This window comes from Strongylocentrotus purpuratus, unplaced genomic scaffold, assembly GCF_000002235.5.
Source record: "Strongylocentrotus purpuratus isolate Spur 01 unplaced genomic scaffold, Spur_5.0 spur5_scaffold_21, whole genome shotgun sequence".
Taxonomy (NCBI): Eukaryota; Metazoa; Echinodermata; class Echinoidea; order Camarodonta; family Strongylocentrotidae; genus Strongylocentrotus; species Strongylocentrotus purpuratus.
Window position 1 is genome coordinate 10,383,453 of NW_022145607.1, and position 22,953 is coordinate 10,406,405.

Consider the following 22,953-nt stretch of genomic DNA (forward strand, 5'->3'; position numbering starts at 1 on the left):
AAGAAGTATGCATTAAATTTTGTAACTATTACGAAAATGGCCACATAAAGCATGCTGATATGTGCTCAAAATGATTTATATTCTTGAACAAAATAATGATCAATGGGCGTTTTTTTCGTTTGTAATTTTTTTTTAACAAGTGCATGGAAAATCATTAGAGCTTGTACTCAACAGTGATCAAGTGGCATTAAGCACCTGTTTCATTACGTCACTATCCTATTATGATAACCATATTTTACAAGCAATAATTATATTATATAGAATGGCTATGAGTGTGATACAAGAATATATTGCTCGAGCTAGGACAATATTAAACGAGTCGGAGACAAGTCCAATATTGTCATAGCGAGAGCAATATATTCTCTTATCACACAAAAACAAAGCCATATTATATTATTATTATTATCTATAAAAAGACTATATCAGGCTGACTAGCGAAATAACAAAATGTAAATATGGCTTTGTTTTCATGTGATATCGATATGATATCGATATCGTTAGTTGAAGGTCCCGGATGACTGAGCAATACGAAAACAATATTGGTCAGTCATCCGGGTACTGCGCTACAGACATTGAATACACTGATTTATTGCACCCCTTAGAAGCCTTTATAGATATTAATAATATTTAACAACAACCTACCTTCTACAGGTATTTCTAGCAGCCTCTCCTCAAACTCGATCTCTCTATTCCTGAGTAAAAAAGCCTCTGCATCCTCGTTGAGTAGCGCTCTCGTTGAGGCTAGACGGACCCTGCAGTCTGGAAGCTTGTATTCCATGATGGCCGCTGCCAACAGGTCTCGCACCCGCATGCCGTCCACACACTGCAGCTGTTGCAATAAAACAAAAGGATGAGTGGAATTTTAGAGCATATAGTTTGATGGATCATCTTGATTTCAACATCAACAGTTTCCAGATTAGGATTTACAAAGAAGCATCACTATCTTGACTTTCCTTCAAAAACTTATCAGATTTTTAATAGTATAACTTCATAATTAAATCACTGTTTATCTTAGGCATGTGTAATGTTATTCATCTTTTGTTGTATTGTTATATCTATGTTATCATGCTTGATACATTATGTTTTAGTTGTTATTATTTTACTCAAACTCAAGTACATTTGCTCTCATATACATGTACAGGTGTAAGGTTTGATGAGAGCCATAGCAGGGAATCAACTCTTTGTAAAAGTATGTGAGCTATCATCTTTTGGGTCTTAGCAAAACTCTCAGCCAAGCTTCAACCCTGCCCCAAATATCCCTCCTCTTCCCATTCTCTATAGAAAAAAGATGCATTCACATTTGCGAGCACAGGAAGGTCTAACAAGTATACATTCTAGGCACAGCAATGTTGAGAAATGCAGTAATAATGGTGTTTTAACAACTAAATTGTGAAGATTGATACCTAACAAGAGTTCAGACAAGTAACCTCAGAATTGTCTCAGTCTTTCTTGACTTAGCCATTAAGCAATTTCAATAACAAACACTGTAATATCGTCTCAGGTTAAATAAGTCTTGAATTTTCTGTCTAGCATTGAGTACAAATTTCAAGATTAAAATTGCTATTAGGTCAAATACCGTAGAATTTCAACAAAAGTCTCCAAAAGTTCACTTCCTTCCAAAGTTTCTGAGAAGAGCTTTAGAAAGCTAAGGGTGTATAAATACATCCAGTAAAGTAAACATTATCTAAAGGTAAGTAAATCAACTTTGCTGGCATAGAAAGGAGAAAGGAATGCATAATTCGAGAGCTTGGGGCTCAAGAATATTTGCAACGGCTTTGGTTTTCATATTCACCCCAAGGGCAACCAGTTACATGAACATTCTGTACCATTCACACAGGGAGCAATTAGTGAGATCAAAAATTGAATTTATTTTGGATTCATAATCATACATGTATAATCTCACTTTTTGCCATTGGTTTGTTTGTTTTACCCGACTGCTAAGAAAGAATGTGTGTGCTTGTGCTTGCAAGTAAGCCACCAGAGGACTGACAGCTTTAGGTCCTCTCTGAGGGACTTGGCAATGAGGATTAATGCCTTACCAAAGGACACTAGCACATCAATTTGCTTTCAAACCCAGGAGCTCAAGAGTTACGAGGCCACTGCTCTACCACTGAGCCATTGCGCCTCCATGAGAAAAGCATAATTAATGAGATGCTGATCTCAATTCAAATTCATTGTAAATACAGGTGTTTATCTGCTTGGGGGACAGAGACCTTCTCGCAATAATTTGCAATGTACTTTGGTAGCACAAAAACGTTCGTGGAAATAAGGTGTAAAAGAAGAAAATCAAGATATCGGTAAAATAATGCAGACAGGCAGGAGAAAAAGAAACAAGTATAATTCAAAACACTCCTTTTCCTTTTTTTTGTGGATAGACATATTATACTCCCATAACGATATTTTTCATCTTGTAATGGTTACCTTTTTCTTCTTACCAGTTATCAAAAAACAATTATTAGTCTTTCCATGGGTATATAAACTTATATTTCTACATTCACCACAGCCTTTTGTTGTGCCGCGAGTTCCAACTACTCCGTGTATGCTAAAAAAATACAATGACTTTCTATTTTTTTAACGTAATGATGGATGACTATCTAACGTAATCTACCATTCTATTCACTCAGGCCATTCAAATTTACATCTCAAAAGGCAATACAAAAGCATTAAATTGGTTAGTATTTCTATTTCATAGAAAGTGAAATTGATAGAAACACAAAGGTTGTGGGCCGCACCAAACGTGAAGTGAGTGAGGGATTATCTGTCGCTGGAGGTGGACGAGAAACACTCTATTTTGCGGTTATCAGACAGTAAATAAGGTGATTTATCTCAGTCTAATTCCATTATTCATGAGCATTTATAGGCTCTTTAATATAAGACTCCTGGTTTTAATGAAATGTTATTTTCCTGAAGCCTAAAGACATACATATATCCTTGGTATGTTGACATAATTATATCCATAATTGTTATAATCGTTTAAGTGAAATTGCACAATTTAAAAGTGAAAGAAACGCTAGAAGCTTTTTAATAGTTTCATAGTAGACATAGTAGACACTTGCTTTAGTACAAGTACATTAGGCTTTGTCTCTCTCTCTCTTTAAAATTTGTATTGGACTGATAACAAAATTCCATTTATGCATTATTCATACATCAAATTACAGAAGATCCATGTTTTTAAAGATCTTACATACAAATATATCTCACTCTGTAGATTGTAATCAGCACTGTTTAGCAGAGAATGTAACATCTATTTTGCTAAGTCTCTGACTTCATGCAAACACCAGTTAGCAAGAGAATCTACCGTACTACATATGTAAATCAGTTAAACCTGATCCTGGGTCTAAGAAAACATTTAAAACAACAAAAACTTAGACTAACTGTCTTTCTTAAACCTGATTTTGAAATTTGAATAAATGTTTAACTGGCGTCAGATTAAATTAATAGTAGAAAATACACTTTACATGTATGGGCCCATGACTGCAGCATATTGACAATATGGTCACATGACTTCCTTCTCGCTTTTCAAGGTTAATTCTTCATCTTTCAAGAGAAGACAAAATCAAGTCAAATATTATCGAGCCAAGATTATGGTCTCTTATACGGAATGTCAATATCCCTGTGTACATGTTTGTACACATCTGATGATTTACTTTACATGCGGACACTGTACTAAAGTGGTATTTGCATTCAGAGTCGAGCGGAACTACATTTTTTCATCTTCTTCAACATACATGATGATTACATGTATTATGTCAACAGAAGGAGTACTTCAATGTCATCTGTTGTCTATTAGACTGTCAATGACTTATGAGCACCTGTCAGTTCCGTGGTAGTAGCCACTTCTTTCTTGCGATCATTTCTTAGAACGATCGCAAAGACTTTCGAGAAATCAACCAAAGGGCAATAATTTAAAAAAACATTTGTACTGCCAATAAAAAATCGTGTTCAGAATATGTGATGTGTCATTGTATATTTGCACAAGGCTACTGGAATCGCCTCAGGTTGACTTTTTAAAGTCTTTTCAGGCACAAATGTTTCTCCAAATAAATAGAAAAGTGTGTTGTAGAATATGTTGGCTATGGCTACGGACTACTTTTCATATTTTCTCTGGACAGGTCTGTATATATTCAAGTAATTTTCATCAGGGTGCAGCAATAGCATGTAGCACCATTAGGTGAGGAAGGTGCTAAGTTGTGAGTCCGGTCCCTGGACTATTTTTACCGGCAACATGTACATTAACACAGCAAAAGCAGAAAGCTTCCCTTGAAACCCAGCTAAATTAACCTCTTGGGAGCAATTGTTCTCATGTGTTTAATTGCAAGTTAGATTCAGAGGCCATCAAGTAGTAATTAACTGGTTAAAGGTAATACAAAGTTTTGGTATGGGGTCATGAATTTGGTTCAATGAACATATTGGAAGCATATGCGATCCTACAATATTCAATGATCGTTGTCGCGGTTGAAATCAAGTCTAGAAATTGTAAATAATAAACTCTTTAAGTTGTATACATGTAGCTCCCTCTCAAGGTCAAGATATTAATTAAGCTATAAAACAATGTTTCTTGACTAAAATCGACCAATTAGCTATTCCTGTTTGGAAATAATATATAAAAACTACATATTCTGAAATTTTCATGGTCGCAGCTACCATTGTACAGCCGTAGGCACTACTTGAAATTTAAAAGGGGCTACATATTCTAGTGCTTATAATACATCCACAGGGGCATCCAAATATATCAAAATTGTAAAGAATCACTATCCAGCCAATTTTCAAAATTTCCCAAAACTTTGTATTACCTTCAAGAAGGCAGATCAAAGAACAACATCAAACTGTTGATTATACCATGGACCATACCACAAATTATATCAACTGAAATCAATCAGAAGATGTAAGGTGGTTCAGTCATGCAAAAATCTTGGTCCCTAGATCTTTACGAAGCACAATAGAGAAAAACAATAAAGGTCTCGGAATTGAAATGACCGCAAACGGATTAGCGTGAATACTTGAGAGGCCTTGAATGAAGTACAACCATTTACAGGTAAACATGCCCAAAGACCCAGCAAAATCTCATTATGATTGATTTCTGATTGCAAATACATGGTTGCATGGACCATTTTTCTGCAAATATTTAGGGAATGCCTTACAATCGTTACGATATCAATACCGGTACATGACTTACAGTATTCAACTTGTACCTACCCATGTCAAAATGTAAAATAGTAATCTTTATTATAAGCCTACAGAGAGACCTAATGCTTGTGGTTCAATGCAAGATATATCATTAGTGTGGCTAATTGTATCCCTTAGGAAACTTGGAAAGTTAAGTAATAATTCATAATCACCATGCAAACAAGTCTCTCCTAAATAAACATTTGTAGACTACCATTATGTTACTAATACAATATAGGTATTATTTTATATGTGTAGATACAATGTATGAATAATCAATTGTCACATAAAAGTTCTGATTTATTACTGGATATCTCTGAGATTTTTGCTATGTCATATAAATCTTATTACACCTCAGCCTCCAAAGGACTGACTGACATCACATCATCCTATAATGTTTGACAGAAATAGGGAATTTTCCTGATGTGAAATTGAGCCTTGCATATCATTGTGTGACTACTGCAAAATGTGATCATAAAAGAATAGGCATATGTGCCGATAGACCTTGAAATAATATACCTGTATGACCATGAAATAATTTTGATACCAATATGTTAATGTGACCTAATTCCACAGATGACAGACAAGTTAATCTGACTATACATGTAGTTTGTCTGAGTTTTAATTATTCATTGAATAAGGCACATGAAGCAACATTTGTAGAAGAAAGACGCAGTATGGACTGCTTGTATTATAATAAAGAAGAAGAGTGGAATAGCCCTAGGGTATAGGGTAACGTACAATATATTATATGCCTACAATGTCCACGGATGAGCAGAGTAGGTAAGAAAAGAGGTACAAAAGTTCACACCAGTGGGGTCAGTACAAATCAATACCCACGCTTTGTGCATTCAGGTAAATCAATGGGGTATACACAAGGGTCCCCCGAGCTTGCCCCCCTCCTCCGTCGTAAGCTTCCCCCTCCCTCCTGTATGCAATGGGTGTATGAAAGCTTTGGGATAGTGGTTGGATGGCTACCCTCCCCTCATCTAAGCGTCCCCCTCCTCTATATCCTGTGTGTACAGAGGAGTTGACTGCTCACTTGTAGTGGGTGTAACCTACATGTTTGAATGAGATATGATTGTATCATTTGCCCCCTCCCACCTCCCATCATCACACACTACCCTCCCCTCCCCTTCCTTACAACCAATGGAGAGGTCAATGGTTCAATAAGAAAGGTTGCTGCCCCCTCCCTTTGACACAAGCTCACCCCATCCCCTCCTTGATGTATGTACATTCATTGCATCACAGCATTGTAGGGATTAATGCCATATGATAAGAAATCTAGAGAACCTACCCTCAATGAAATTAATATGAATTTTCAGTTTATAATCAATCATACAACAAATGGCTACCGACTGAGTATAAGGCCCAGGTCTCATGAAAACAACCTCCATTTATTAAAGATAACAGCATCTGTTCGGACTTTGGAGCCAAAAGGGCATTAGCCCACACTCTAACACAGAGCTAACCCCAGGGCTATCAAAAAGTATAGAGAGAACCATCTATTCAATTTCTTTGTCCTTTACTTCCCATTTCAGTGTGTAGGCCTATGAACATGTTATACAGTGTACATTAAACTTCACGGGTTTACAGGCTCAAAAAAATCAAGTACTTTTGTCCAATTTCTGAAACAAGAATCAAGAATCAAGAATCAAGAGTGCATGGTCTATGCTGGAGAGGAAAGGGAATGGAATGACATTCTTTGTGTTTACTCCCCCCTTTCAAATATGATTTGTCAAGTTCTAGTCCGGTGCATGTAAATGCAGGGCATTCCTGGTACAAGCTCACAGAAACCAAGCACTTTTTCCCACTTTTTGAATGAAGACTCCGGAGTGCATGGTCAATTGTTAGGACAAAGTGGGAATGACTTGTGACAGGTCACACCGAGGGTCTGACCTTTCACACAGCGAGTAGCTGAGGAACTCCACCACTCAAAGTCACCAGGGGCAATACAACACGATGAATGGAACGAGAGGAAGAGGAGAAACCTCGAAAGCAGGAACTTTTTTCATAAATATTACACTGTTTATGTATATGTACACTGTACATGTAGATATGTTAACACAAAAAGCAAAACAATGAAACCCTCTGGTGTAACAGTAATTTACTAGTTTGAAACTACATGTACATATACCGGTATGTAAACCTCACAATAACAAATATGTGGAAACAAACAAACAAACAATGGAAAATAAAGCATCCCAACCATTTCAAAAGGATTGCAGAGAAATCGACAATAACAATGTTGCAAACTTGCAATGTCAATTCATCATATATGGTTTAGTCATTTATTTTCATTTGTTTGTTTGTACTTTTTCTCTTCTTTTTATCCACATCGGCAAACACGTATAATGTAGCTCAACCATGTATCTTTTCATAGGCATCATTCGATTTGGTATAAAATTGCAATTATCATAAAAGTTTAAAGAAGACTTGAGAAACTTTGTGTGCGGGCAAGCATTGAATCCAATGGCCGGGCTGATATTACTGTATATCTGTAATGCACTTAGAGACATTGTATTAAAGTGCTATTTAACAGCAGAATATTATTATTAAACATGTGCTAATTGAGTAATTGACCATTTGCAGGAAAACATACAGAATGTAAAAGAATAAATTCATGACTTCTGCCTATACAGAAGAACACTATTACTGTAACACTGTAATACAAACAAGTGTTTTGTGACAAACGCTTCAACTGTCATTTCTTGACAATGAAACGTTGTATGGGCAAACAACAGTCTTGCTAGGTTGAGCAAGAATTCTTCCAAGGTATTTTAATAAGTTCTAATTTATTTTAATCAATGTGGATTCTGAACACTATGAATGGGCCCACCATAGAGTGATAGCCCTCCTTCCCAAGCCTCGTTTGTGGGACCATTATCCCTCGGGGTTGGGAGCGAGCTAATTCAGCTGGCTGGAGAACAACTCTTGAGGAAAATCAATTTTTTTTTTCTTCTTCTCTCTCTTTGTTCCACCATAGTGAAAGCCTGCGTTCCCTCAGGTCTTTAGTTTATAAAGCTTCTTAACCAGAGAGCTGTACACACAGGATCTCACTCATCCAGAACTTCAGAGTAGGACTTAAATACCGTTTAAATATTCACTGCTGAGAGAATCGGGTCCGTACCTAGTCTCTGTAGCGCTAGCTACACATGTACATGTACCCACTTGATCCGCACCTTACATCATGGTACCTTCATATTTAACCACATTATTCATAACCCTTGTATATTTTAAAAACAGCAAAAATATCAAATTTTTAAGGGTTATGAATAATTTAGTTGTTAATTGTATAAAGTAGGCCTACTTATCGTTATCATTACAGTAGGTGGGCCTTGAAGCTTGCATAAAACAAAACTAGGTGAGTGGCATTTGTGAATTCTCAAGACAGGATGATTTATCAACAAAACTCTCAATTTCAAACAGCTTCTGTACATAAAATGACCCCCCCCCCCTCCCCTCTACTCCCCCTTCCCTCACCACCCATTTGGTCAATGAGCTGAATTATAAAGTGCATACAGGTGTAGAATTCCTGAAAGTGCTCGCCAAGTCTTCAGTTTGGCTGAAACGCAGCCCCCCCCCCCCCCCCCCGAAGAACACACTTTGATTCTGCAACATACAAAAAGAAATGTACGTCACATTCTCTGACATGACCAAATAAAGAATGAGGAAGTCACTTTCATCATCACGCATTCCTATCCCATCCCATTCCTTTCAATCGCTGATGATTTCCTCTTAATATTGGACATTCCCTTTCCTTCCAAAAAAATAGATTGTATAGAAACAAAGAGTCACTTTGTTTTCAGAAATTTGAAAAGAATTTTGGTATAAAATTGAAATAAAAGACATCCCTAAGAAAGTACAATTTTGTAAAGAAATATTATACATAAAAGAGCACTTGTATTTTGTAATGAAATAATTGGTGTTCAAACTTGTTAAATACAATTGATGGTTTTTATTTACATGACATGATATGACATGACATGACATGACATTTTACCTTATATTTAATATCTCTTTGACAAGTGTAACTATTGAAAAAGAGCAGAAAATATTTACAAATTTCAGTAATACAGGATGTACCTGTGTTTATGTTTGTGTGTATTTTGTCTTACATTAACATGGTGTAAGTTTTTTTATTCATTTTCATCCCCCTCCCCTATTTTTATTGAGGGGGGGGGGGTGGAGTATCGTGATTGATTGGGGGTCACTGCCCAGAATATATTGATCTGCATGTCATCAACAAAGGGAATAAAATCCAATTCTTGAATATAAATACCCTTTAAAAACTTCTTTTGACAATAATTGCATAAACACTTTGATGGAATTCAATTGTTATTCTTTGTATAAAATTACGATTGCATGCAATGTAATTTAGCGAGTTACATGTAGCAATAGTTTCCTTGGTGTGGAATTTTAATCTAAATTCACAAAAACAAGGAAATTCACCTAAGAATTGGTATAAAGGAGATTACAACTATTAAAAGAGTGAGTCAGTGGATTGTTCTGGCACAGTATCCTACGAAATAGTAATCTCTTTAAGTATGCTATGAAAGAATGATGCATGTACTGTGAGAAGAAAGTGATAGTGTTGGCAATTTGAATAAGAGAAGATGATTCCGTCATCTCTATGAGTATAATAGAATGAGTTTTTCCTCAGTGAGCATACAGTATGTCTACAACTAAATATGATGCATGAGCAATATGTGAGTGCTAATAAATATAACTGTATTACTTTAAAAAGAGAACTACATTTAACATATAATTTGGAGTATGAAAACAGAATCACACAGAACTAACATAAGAAAGAAAACATTAAAGTGTGTGGAACATAAAAGAACAATTCAAGAAAGTACATACTGTAGTTCACTATTTTGTATCTTGCCCCTGAATGCAACATTCTTTCCAAGAGTTCAACCCAAAAACATGGATTTAATCATTGATCAGAATGTTAACATTTTCACTTAACAATACATTCTTAAATAAATAAACCATATTCACTATTTTGCTTGAACCCCAGGTTTTTCTTCACAAGTGCATGTTATCTTCAAAATCAAATTATTTTCTCACAGTACGATATCAATCTTTCCACTCCTATTCTAATTCATGTGCAAACTTAAGAATTGTCAAAATCAAATAGCCCAAAGCCTTTTCTTTCTAGCTTTCTTCAGACGGTAAACAGCAAGAAAAAAAGAGGTTTGTATGAAAAGGCAGCTATTTATAAGACTGTCAAAAGGCTACACTGTATATTTACATGTACAATGTACAATGACAGTCTCCATTCCAGGCTACATTTTCATACTGTCTCAAAACACACAATACATGCAATGAAGAAAAATTCAACCAAGCCTGGCAGGAGTAGACTACATGTACAATATATGTGAAGCCATACTGTACACGTACACATGTATAGGTGTACAGACTTTGTTCTCTCTCTCTCTCTCTCTCTTTCCTTTTCCCTTTCTCTTTCTCTTCCTCCCTCTCTTTCTCTTCCTCCCTCTCTATCTCTTTCTCTCCCTCTCTCTCTCACATCAAGTGGCAGAAGGATAGAATAGATGCACTCAGAACTCAATTAGAATTGAGTTATTTCCATTGAGAAAGTACAAAAACATCCCCACCATAGAGCCTGCCAAGCAATTTATATACTCGGTTGAAAGAACAACAGATACAACGCCTGGTCCACAAAGGTCCAAAAATGGCTTCTTTCTATTTTGGGACATCTTCACCAACAACAAAAACGGGCCAGATAAATGTTTACACGCTGCCAATGTTTAAGCAAAGCATTTGGCCGACTGCAAGTAAATATAACAAACCCCTTCAAAGCTCCAGGTCAGACTAAGATAAGCTATGGCAAGGAAATGGACATTGTAGATTTCAGTCAGTTTTATTTTAACCATCAGTCTTTACCAGAATAAGAAAAATATAAGCTGTGTAACATTTAGTCTTAGAAACACAAATTGAATGCATAGGTGTCCTCATAATATATTGATCAGTCAGTGTTGCCCATTTTCATATTTTAATGTGTCACAAATTTTACAAATACAACAAATAAGATTTAAAGGCAAATAATTTGTTGCTGTATGTGTGTTTGAGGGGAGGGGCCAAACACATGCATCAATCTCAGGAAGAATTCATGCCAGAGGACACACTCTGTGCCCCCCCCCCTCCCCCCCCCCCCCAAAAAAAAATAATAATAATAATAAATAAATAAATAAATAAATAAATCCACCACTGTGCATTTACAAATGGGCCCATAAAGTAGATGTACTCTTGAACATCCATCACCAAAACATAGATACATGTAGAGCAACATTTCATAATGCGCCATTCATGATCACCCAGCCACAACTCGATTGTTGATAATGACAACCAATGAAAACATCCTCCCTGACATCATGACGCTCACTCTGTAGCAGGCTAGCAGCGAAGCACACACAATACACCTGACCCCAATGACCAACCCAAGTGCAATCAATTAAAATATCTACCAACACAACTACACTGCAACTACCTAATTGCACCTGCCTTCTTCTCAATTTCTATATCAAATGGTCACTTCAATGCCTCAGAATTTTAACCACAAAATAAGAATATTTGATCATTGTATGAGAACAGAGAGATCCAATTTCGGCTATTAATTAGGGTTCGCTTATTCAATTGTAAACAGCGTGTACTTGTTGAGATGCACAGGGTAATGTAGCAGAGGATAGGGGAGCAACCATTGGCCATTGATAGTATTTGATTGGAATAACCTTCTTTTCCTAGAGATTGAATAAAAGCAGGAAAGAGGCCTTACAATGGGATGATGAGGACAGACTGGTGTAGTGTACTACATGTAAATGTAAGCTATAAAGTATTAACATAAATGTAATCACGAGCATATTTTAGCTGGGATGTAATTAGCATTAAAATAACATGAACCGGTAGGCATATAATAATGATTGTCTACTGTAGTTTGCAGTTCACACTCGAATGCAAGTTACAGGCTGATAATGTCACCTGCTGAAAACCAGAAGGTTCAAGGGTGTATACATGTACATGTACATTGAAGTAATGTAACTTTGATAAATTACATGAGTTAATACCCTTCTGACTCTTCACAGACAATGTTTGCACAAAGAAATTAAAGAGGCACTGTTACAGGGTTTCAATATAAAATGAAAGTATAAAATATCTCAGGCTTGCCTGAAATGTCTTCTAAAATCTTCTTTGAAGGTTTCAAGCAACAACAAAAAAGATGGAGGAGGGGGGGGGGGGGGGGGGAGGGGGGTAACATGGTATTTAAAAGGTAGATGTAGAAGGGTGTTAACTCTGTGTTACAGGTGTGAGGTAAAACTTCTGGCTTCCAGCAGATACATACATGTACATGTACATGGAATAGGAAGAATTTGCCTCTTGTATTTCTTTGTTTTCCTTGCCTGTTTGGCCAACACAAAATATGACACAAATACCTTTAGCTTTCTCATACTTGTGTCTACAAGGCACTTACATGTAGTGCTCTGCTCACTATTCATTGCTGACTGATTGCCATCAACCGAATTAGGTGGATCTTTGGTTCATAAAACCAGACGAAATAATGGCCAATAAAGAGGAATACAATACAAACCTTTATATTCCATTAAACTTTAACATAAAATAAAGAAATACCGGTAGTTGAAATTAAATAACATTGCAATATCATGCACTACTTATCCTATGCAGCCATCTAACTTTAAAATTCTAAAGGAAACTGGGCACAAGAAAGGATGGGAGGGGCGTGAGAAAACCCGAACAGGAATTCATCCATAAAAGTTGTTAAAACCCATGTAATAAACAAAAGGCCTAATGCTGCTATTGTAAGAATATTGGGAGTAGGCTGGATTTGGGGTTTTGGAATAAAAACAGTTTCATGGACCAGTGCATTGAGAGTTTGTCATCCATGTATATGACCCTGTTTGCATGTACTGCAAATCTGCAACGCAACTTGCAGTTCTGTACATTCTGTACATTTGTGGGGAGGAAGGTCTGCGGATCACAGTTATTTGGTTAACTTTTTCCATACCCGGGCAGCTCGACCGGATGCACCTGCTATTGCAATATTTATATATGCTTTCTATTGATTTTTTAATCTCAATTCATGTTTGTTATATTGTTGTATTATGTGACTTGATTTGCCAAATAAAATAATAATAATAACATGTAGGCCTATAATGGGTCTTCATATAATGATATACATGTACTACAGAACTTCTCTGTAACAGCACATGGAAACGAAGACATGGGCATATTGACAACTACTCGGGTACGATTTCTTGTACCCGAATATTCGGCCGCAAAAAAAAAAAAAAAAAAAAAAAAACTGTCCAGGCCGATGCTTACCCGTTTTTTCCCCAACTCAAGCACTGTCAAACTCACCACTCAGAAACTGGGACCAAATGTCCGGATTTCTGTTTGGACTCGGAGGACAATGGATTATTCTGCCATCTTTGGTTTTTAAAACAGCATTGTTTACTGTTATTATTATTATTAAATTGGCGCCTTCAACTGCAACTCGAAGTTAAATTGCATGCGTTTTCGGCGATACTGGAATACTGCATCAGTGGTATGGTGGTGGCAAAAAAAAATAATAAAAAAAAACCCCAAAAATCAAAAAATTTAAAAAAAATTATAAAAAAACATGGCGTCCGAATATTCGAGTATTCGCTTGTAAGCCTGGGAGTGTACTCGGGTACCTCATTACATTGTTGTGCACAGCCTTACTGATGAACATGTACATGATGAAACTGTAAATGTTCAATTTATATTATCATGGTGGCCCCAAATGTACATCTACCTTTTTCAGGAAGCACTTGATGAAATCATAATGCCTAGCGTTGGGAGCAAATCAGTTCACTGAGCCAATTAATTACATGAATGCCTCAAAAGCAGGTTTTGTCATAATCCAAGGAATACTATAACAAACATTTTGTTTTCTTTTTTTGGGCCGTTCCACTACATGTGGAGGCCTACTACTGGCTACATACATGTACAGCGTAAGCTCCTGGCGTAAGCTCCTGGCGTAAGCAAGCTACAAATGTATGCAAGGTTTGTCTCTGGTTATTGTACTCTACATTTGTAGCTATTTTGTGTTATTTGCATTGAAGGGCCTATTTGAAGCTAGTACACTTGAAGTAGCCCATCTGTTCTGCTCTATTCATTTTTGTATAAAAAAGTAAATTTAGAGGGATCTGCATGTACTGTACATGTATGTAAACATGTTTACTAATGACTATTGGCAGCAAACATGTAAATAATTACATAATTTATGGGTATGCCAGGGCTACATTATATACATAGTAGCCTGTATCTTTATAGTTTCTTGACATGGACATTGAAAAAATACGTTCTTAAATTATACACAAAAAAATCATTAAAAAGTGATATATATTTCATGGCATTGAAAAACGTTGCAAGCATTATGTAAAATGGAGGCTTTTATCACCAAAGAAGATGGACTGTATATTACAGTAAACAAGTACATTGTTGTAGCATATTATTTTGTAGGTACCGGCAGTCTATTCTTGTGATCAAATTCTTGTGATCAAATTTACAAGGCATACAGTGTACTTGAAAGTTGAAACTAGGTCTTGAAAGTTGAAACTAGTTCTTGAAACTATCCTACAGACTTGAAGATGAGCTTGGATGTCCGAGACTGACTCGAGGTCTACATTTGTACAGAGCCTTTATCATTCTGCAATCTTTCAAATATATTGCAACTAGCACAGTAATGCCAGAATCAGTCTGGGATCTCAAGACTCCCTACATAGGAATGTGGTTGTTTATTTGTTGATGCAACTTTGATCAGTCTGCAAATCAGAAACTTGTCCATCCAAGAGGATGATTCATTCCAACATGTAGGCCTACCATGTACACACAAATGGTCCACATATTGTTTAAGAAAATCACTTTACCTGAAAGAAAATACATACATGTATATGTTGCCCAAAAGCCAGAAGGTAAGAATACTGCCCAACCCACACAAAAAAAGGTAAATACCGGTACATGTACATATACATGTACATGTACCAATAACTACATGCATACAAATACATTTATTTTTTACTTTAAAGGTAATACAAATTTTGAAAAAATTGCTGGATAGTGATTCTTTACAATTTTGATATATTTGGATGCCCCTTTGTGGCGCATTGGCCGCACCCAGACTTTTTGATATTTTCTCTTCCAAAAATACTGTGGCCTTTAGGCCGGCAAATACGGTACCTTTAAGATTTTTAGACTTGACTCACAAAGTGCACCTACAAATAGGCTACTTTTTAACCACATGCTTTCATCACTTACTATTTTTATCACTTACTAAAGAAGGAACATTTCTTTCTTTCTGAAGCATACAGAATCAATGGGTAGCTATGCAATGGGATGCGCATATATGTTCATCATGTACACCAGGGGCTGTCAACAAGTCTACAAAACCAGGTAAATGGGGTTGTTTTTCAGCTGACATCATTTGAAATTCAATCTCAAGAGAAATAAAATTCAGGCATACCTGGAGCCAACAGTGCGTGACCTCTAAACCCCGTAGACTACCCTCCTCTAGCTTGCAGACCCCAAGATTGAGCAAGAAAGTGAACATTTATTGGAAGAAATAATCTCTATAAAGTTCATCTCATATTATAGCCCAAGTTACATTTCAAACAGTAATCACCATACTCAATATTTGTGTAACCAAATTATGCAGATGCAAGTGATATGACTGCCCTTGATGGTTCTATTCTCTAAAATCAACAAATTATCGCTTTTTCCAGAATTTGACTTGAAGTGTGGAATAAAGACCATGTCAAGTTCTTGACCAACTCATCCTCCCCGGAGGTTGCAGTCTCCAGAGGTCATAGGTCATCTAGAGATAGACAGATGTAATGGAGAATAGTGTACACTCAATAATACACCCAGATGTATGCATGTACAGTACATGTACGTGACTACATGTACGTGTATTTAAATTCATTCTCTGTTTCAATTCATGTTAAATTTCTTTGAAAAAACAACAAAATATACATGCAGTGTACATTTTACATGTACAGTACTTTACGGGCACCATCTATACTTCTCTACATGAAATAAGTTTCAATAGCACAACCGGAGTATACTGCTTTTTTATTTATTTTCTGAATCTTTCAATTCCTACCTCATCAATAAAGGCATCCCAGGCCATATGAGGTGGGCCTTAACACTGGGTCTACAAATGTACAGTTAACAACTGAAATATTCATACCCTTAACAAGTTTGGTAATTTTTTAAGTACACCTGTATGTGAACAAATAATTTGATCCAATTTATGCTACATACATGTAATGTACTTGGGAATGCGACATGTACATGTAGTTTACATTCAGAAGTATTTAACAAAGGTCCTAATTCAACCAGTCCATTTGTCAATCTTGAGGTACAAAAACACAAAAAACATCAAATTTACAAGGGGTATGAATAATTTAGTTGCTGTACATTGTTAAAAAGCATAATGGATTTAACTTGATGCGCATGATGAAGGTGGATATGTTCGATGACAAATTAATCCACATAATAAATACGGTAGGCGGAATAGTATGCAGGATGCATGCGCTTGTGTTTCATGTACACTGTACATGACACGGAGGATAGCTCTTCATTGAAAGTTTGACTGACAACAGGTGTTTTACGACCCCCAGGAAAGACATTTGTATGTCGATTCACACTCGTCTTCAATGCAGTGATCGATGGCACCAGTACATTCCCACAATGACTTAGTGAAATTCTATTATGACTTTTTTCACCTAAAAATATACTGAATCCTGCTCTGCAGTTCATGCATCCACTGCATGTACATTAATTACAGTAAATATAAAACAGGCCTGCTATAAAATCAATCTTCTTTCTTAAATACTACCCAATGTGTAGACTGGTCTGTTTATATTTAATGTACAATGTACATACAGTACGTCATGTAGGCCTATTATATTTATATTTGTAAGCTATAATGTATCAATTAATTACCTTGAAGTTCATGTACATGTACATGTATGCCAGAGAGAGATATCACTGTACTTGTTAACAGAGCAGGAATGGCTAAGATTATGGTATGGTTAAATATGTTCCCAGTAAAATAAAATACAAATTATTATGGACTTGTTTTGAACCATCTGGGCCCTGTCTTTAATACAAAGAGTTTTGATTGATCCAAATCAATCCCAAGTCCTCTATTAAAATCAATTGCAAGTTTGCAGTAATAGTTTGCAGTCTCCTATCTCTATAAATGTACATGTACAGTACATATGTACATACAGTAGTTGCGATTGATGTTAATCACAAATATGTTGCGATTGCAATCAACTCTTTGTAAGACAGGGCCTAGGACAATCTTCTGCCTCTGCTTTTCCACAAGTTTCCACCAAAATTCCAGCCAATCTGATTATAGTCATACACAAACTGTGCAAATACAATTCTCATAGAAAATGGACAAAGGCAACTTTTGGATTGAAAATCTGACCATTCACAATCACACAAGGTTGATTTTCTGATCAATGAGACCACCCAAAACCACAATTTGGTCAAAAACTTTGTTCAAGTGAAATGAAAAGTTCAGGTTTACACCAAGTCCCTGTATCGTGTTTGCACTTTGCAAATTTGAAGGTCTATGCACAAAATATGTGTAAATACAGAGCTCTACGATTCCATCAATACAATTGTACCTCTCCAGAGAGTTGGGGTAAAGAGTGGGTAATAATATGAACAAATCTGTTTTTTGTTCCTACATGTACATGTACATAATGCAGGTACTGTACCTGTAAGCCTACAGATTTTGATCTGTATTTTTTATTTGATTTACAATGTACATGAAGGAACTTTTTTAAAGTTTGCACCATTTTTATTTAAGTTTGTGAGGGTCTATATTTCTAATTTGTTGAATGGTACACACATCTGTATACGAGTGTACCAGAATGGAGAATACAATCACACAATGGCCATTTCTGAAATCAAGGTTTGTGCAATTTTTCATTGTACTGAGGTGCTTCTACATGTATTACTATACAGGCAATACTGAATCATAATGAAGGTAAAGGCTTGGTCACATGTCACTGTATCACTAATAACTGCACAAAAAAAAAATTGGTCCATATTTAAAAAGGAAAATGGATCAGAGAAAACCTGTGCTGAATAAAGGCCAGGCTCATAAGCATGATCTTAGCATGATCTCAGCATCAACAAATTAAAGCTCCAATAACTTTCCTACATGTACAATGTACAGTACATATTGGTATATGGTCTAATTTTGTAAATTAATTACAATTCGTCTTATTCTACTGGAAGGCTTTACCTGCAGTCATCAAGATTTTAAAAATATCATCATGTTCTGCAAAGAGCTTTAAAATCTACCACTTCAGCATCAATACGTACATGTACACATTTAATTTACTTATTACCAAAAAACAGTGCTTAGGAAAGAAAAACAAGAATAAAATAGCACTAAAAATGATGAAAACGTTGGACTGGCTATACATTGTAGGACCAATAGATATCCAAAAGTGAAAATTCAAGTATTTTAGACTTTAACAAAATTTCACATCAAGAACATGAAAACTCCTTGACAATAGAACATATGAATGATTTTAAATTAACTTTTACAAAATATTTTCATAGATGCTAACAGCTCTCCATTTTTGTTAAGTCCAACTACCTGTATCAACTTAGGATCTTTGTGAAACACCCCCAGACATACAGTACATATGATTTATTTATTTATTTATTTATTTATTTATTATTTCTAATCTTTTGTCAGGATAGCCCATTCACCAATAATGTACAGTGTATACAGTCATTACAGTGTACATTTGTAAAAGTACAATTTGTAAAATATTCTTAACACTCAGTGTGATAATTGCATTCTCAATCAACTGTGATCAACGATGATGTCTGATAAATGTAAACTAGTCCAAACTTCCTCATGAATGATCAAAACGATGTTAATTCAATATTTGCGGCTTAAAGCAAATACCTGTGTACATGTAGGACTCCCTACATATTAGTCATGTACATGACTACATGTATGTGGGTTTTTCATAATTATCTGTCAATATTTGAATAGTTTTCACAAAGGATCCATTTTCACCAGTCATTAATATCCTATGACACATGAAGTCATTCATGTACAGGCAGATCTACATGTACATACGTTATTGCAAATCATTGATTGTAGCTCCTGGGGTATCATGCCACTGGGAGGTTGCGGGGCCCCTGGGACTTTATGGCCCCCTGTGAAGAGGTCAAGACTTGACATACATATGTAAATAAAGTAAACATACATTCTGTACAATCTCAGATAGTTCATAGAAAGGTGACTGATAGAATATGAATAGTACCAAACATAACATCGCCGTAGAGAAGTAAACAATGCCCACCTTGAATTATTTTTCTTTCATTTCACTATCTTTTTATGTTTATTAAAGTCAATGAATTTCTGACAAATGAAATTTCCCACAGCAAAGATTTTATTTTTCATTTCCATATGGTCTACGTGTACATGTACATTGTACGTGTAAGTAAACATTTGTGCTTTGTACGAGAGAATACATTGGATCACATTAATGCTTAAAGTTTTTGATTTGGCTCTCATTCTCGCTCTCTCTCTTTCTCTCTCTTTCTTTCTCTCTTTTTTTCTCTCTCTCTCTCTCTCTCTTTCTCCCTTTCTCTCTCTCTTTCTCAGACATGTCTAGATTTAAAATTAAGTGTGTAAGTGGTTTAAAAGTAAAAGCAAATATACCGGTAATCAATTCATTCATTCAGATCTGAAAATCTATACCTGGGAAGAACCTGCAACTCCACGAGGTGCGATAGCTCAGTCGGTAGAGCAGTGGTCTCGTGATCCGGTGACCCGGGTTCGAAACCAAGTCGATGCGCTAGTGCCCTTTGGTAAGGCATTCATTCTCATTACCAGGCCCCTCGGAGAGGACCTAAAGCCGTCGGCCATCTGGTTGCTTACTTACAAGCATTTATGCTTTTTTTAGCAGTCAGATAAAATAACCACAACCACCACTATAAAAAATACATATTTTAGATTTAAACCTTAAAAATGTAGTTGATTTACTGTATTACTATGGACATATTAAGATCCCTACTTGACCTACATGTACATTTAGTCACCTCTCCTAAGTGCCATAATTTTCATCACTGCTAACACTAGGGACTTTTCGATTTTCATGTTCACCAGTGGACTGCGACGTATGAGATCATTTCTGAAGCAGTGCGCATCGACGAACTCATCGTTCGTAGCAGAATTCTTGAACGTGTTCACCTTGTTTTGCCGTCGTTCGCAATCTGTGACGGTACTGTTCATATTTTGTAGATATGAAACAGCACTGAAGTCATAAAATGGACACGATTGACCTACATGTACATGTAATTCTGCAAGCGGAGAGTGCTAAAAGCGTTAGCTCTCTAAAATGAACACATTCTCTTGTCTGTTATTTCCCTTTAATCAAAATTGTTGCACAATAATCCATAAAATGAACACATTTTATTTATGCATCGCGAATAAAGTTAGGTGTTGGATCTTTCGTGCGAGCACAAACATATGCATGACGCACTGAGCGAGCACCGTCGTCAAGTGAAATAAAAAAAGGTAAAGAACAGTCAACGTGCCTCGTCAACACTGCATAAAAAATGACCACAAACGTAGCAGTTCACTAGTGAACGTGCAATTCAAAAAGTCCCTACTGATACCTCTTGGAGTCTCACAGATTACAGCTTTCCAATACCATTCTCCACCAAATGGCTATCCGCAGCCATCCCCAACCATTTTTATTTCTGCGCTAATATACAGTACTTGTCATTTTGCTACAGTGTACGGGCATGTTTCATTCCATCACTGACAAGTTATGAGTTAATTCTATGGAGTGGGAATGAAAAAACCAATGCATGAGACGGAATGAAGCATGCCCGGTAGCAGTGTGAACACCTGTCCCGTCTTCATTGATGCAATCCGTCCATTCTTTCCGTGGTCAGTCCCCCTTTTCCCTTCCTTCCCCACTTTGTTCTGCTGATCATCTTATCACCATGATGCTAAATTTTAGTGTGCTTATATCGGATCACTCGCACAGCATGAATATGCACGTGTGTGCGCAGAACTGATTAACGTACTAAAATTTAGCATTCTGCATTGCACATCTCAGTGGTGCACTACGCACTCAATATTACAGGTAACAATAATGCAATTAAAATTTCTATGTTATTGTTAACTCGTTATTGATATTACGTTTTATCAAACAGGGATCTGGAACCAACAGGCCACCAACACGGATATCACTGCTGGGCTGTTCCTGTGGCCCTTGGGGCCAATTGGTATAATACGACTACAGACGACGCGACCGCAGTATTCACGTGCGTGCAACATATGCAAAACTGAAGCTTGAGAACTTCAGTCAGTTTCGCGCCCTTTCTTGAACGCTAGCACGCGCTGACCCAGTTCATCTCTTGAACATGCAAAACTCTTTACCATTTTACGAGAATGTTACTTACCGAAACTTTATGTCCTTTTGGTAAAATGGCAGTGACTGAAAAGTTTGTTGATTGTTGTAATAATCTTTTATCAAATACAGAGTGCCAATCCTCTGAAGTTCTCTTCACAGTTGAGTTTGAGGGACTACCAGACAGATCAGAGTCATACGATATGCTCTGACTCAGCTGTCTCTCCACGACCGTCTCACGTTCACCGAAGCCGTACTCCTCCCAATCCTCATCCTCGATCTCTTCTACAATCACATCGTCTTCGTAAGTTGCAAAGTCTGTGGCAAACTGTCCCCTTGGGGCATAATTCCCAGCTGAATCCCTAGCATCATATGCAGTTCTGCCTCTGCTGTGGGATTGGACACCGCCATACATGCGCGTATTCCTAGGTTGCATCGACGAGCTGCCTCCACCGAGGTACTGAGGTGTACCCAGGCCGACGCGTCTCCGTCGCGAAGCCGCCGCCGAGCCGTGCCACTGAGGGTTGTAGTTCGGACGAGATGCCATCTCGACGTCTCGATTACTCCACTATATTTTAACGTTGCTAGTTTCACTATAAAAATTCCATGTCTTACCACTGTAATAACTATCACTCAAGGAAAGTATTCATGGTGTTGAATCATTCTGTAATCTTCCAAATGCCAATAAGAAGTGATTTAGCATCCATGTTTATATTTAAGTTAGCACCGAAATGGGAGCCGCCGCATCCTCGATCCTCGTTGCTATAACACTAAATTCTGCATCGGCGTCTCTCGTCGTTTGGTGGTGATAGTTTCTGATACGTTTTTTGGTATCCTTTCCAAGGTCTTTTCTCCTGAAAACTGAACCCTTGTCTATTGCAGAGAAGACCGTAGCAACCTAGATGTAGACCCTATGTCTGAAAATCCACGATTTTTTTTTTTTAGAAATCCTTTTCTTTTATCAGCTGAGCGTAAACATGATTTACTACAAGTTAGTTTGTGACCATTCAATAATGTTCAATCGGGGTCACATCGAACCCAAGCCAAGCTTTTCAGTTCAGTGACAGGTGAATCGCTTCAATGCATTATGCATACACGCCTTAAAGGTAATACAAAGTTTTGGGAAATTTTGAAATTTGGTTGGATAGTGAATCTTTACAATTTTGGTATATTTGGATGCCCCTGTGGATGTATTATAAGCACTAAAAAAATTAGCCCCTAAAACACTTCTGTTTTCGAGAAAAATTGAATATAAAAATTTACCGGTGCTCCCGGTAAATTATGATAAATTTCAAATAGCGCCTATGGCCGT

The 22,953-nt window shown here is 36.7% G+C and overlaps 1 protein-coding gene across 1 annotated transcript in view; it reads right to left on the reverse strand.

Annotated features, from left to right (window-relative positions):
• LOC100890048 overlaps positions 1-22,690 on the reverse strand; it is a 57,125-nt gene extending 34,435 nt beyond the window's left edge. Inside the window, exons 1-2 of the mRNA XM_030994919.1 lie at positions 21,694-22,690; positions 643-829 (exon numbers count right to left, since the gene is read on the reverse strand). Coding sequence (XP_030850779.1) covers positions 643-829; positions 21,694-22,188 — 682 coding nt within the window. The 5' untranslated portion in view covers positions 22,189-22,690. The remainder of the gene's footprint in view (positions 1-642; positions 830-21,693) is intronic.
• Positions 22,691-22,953: the final 263 nt, after the last annotated feature.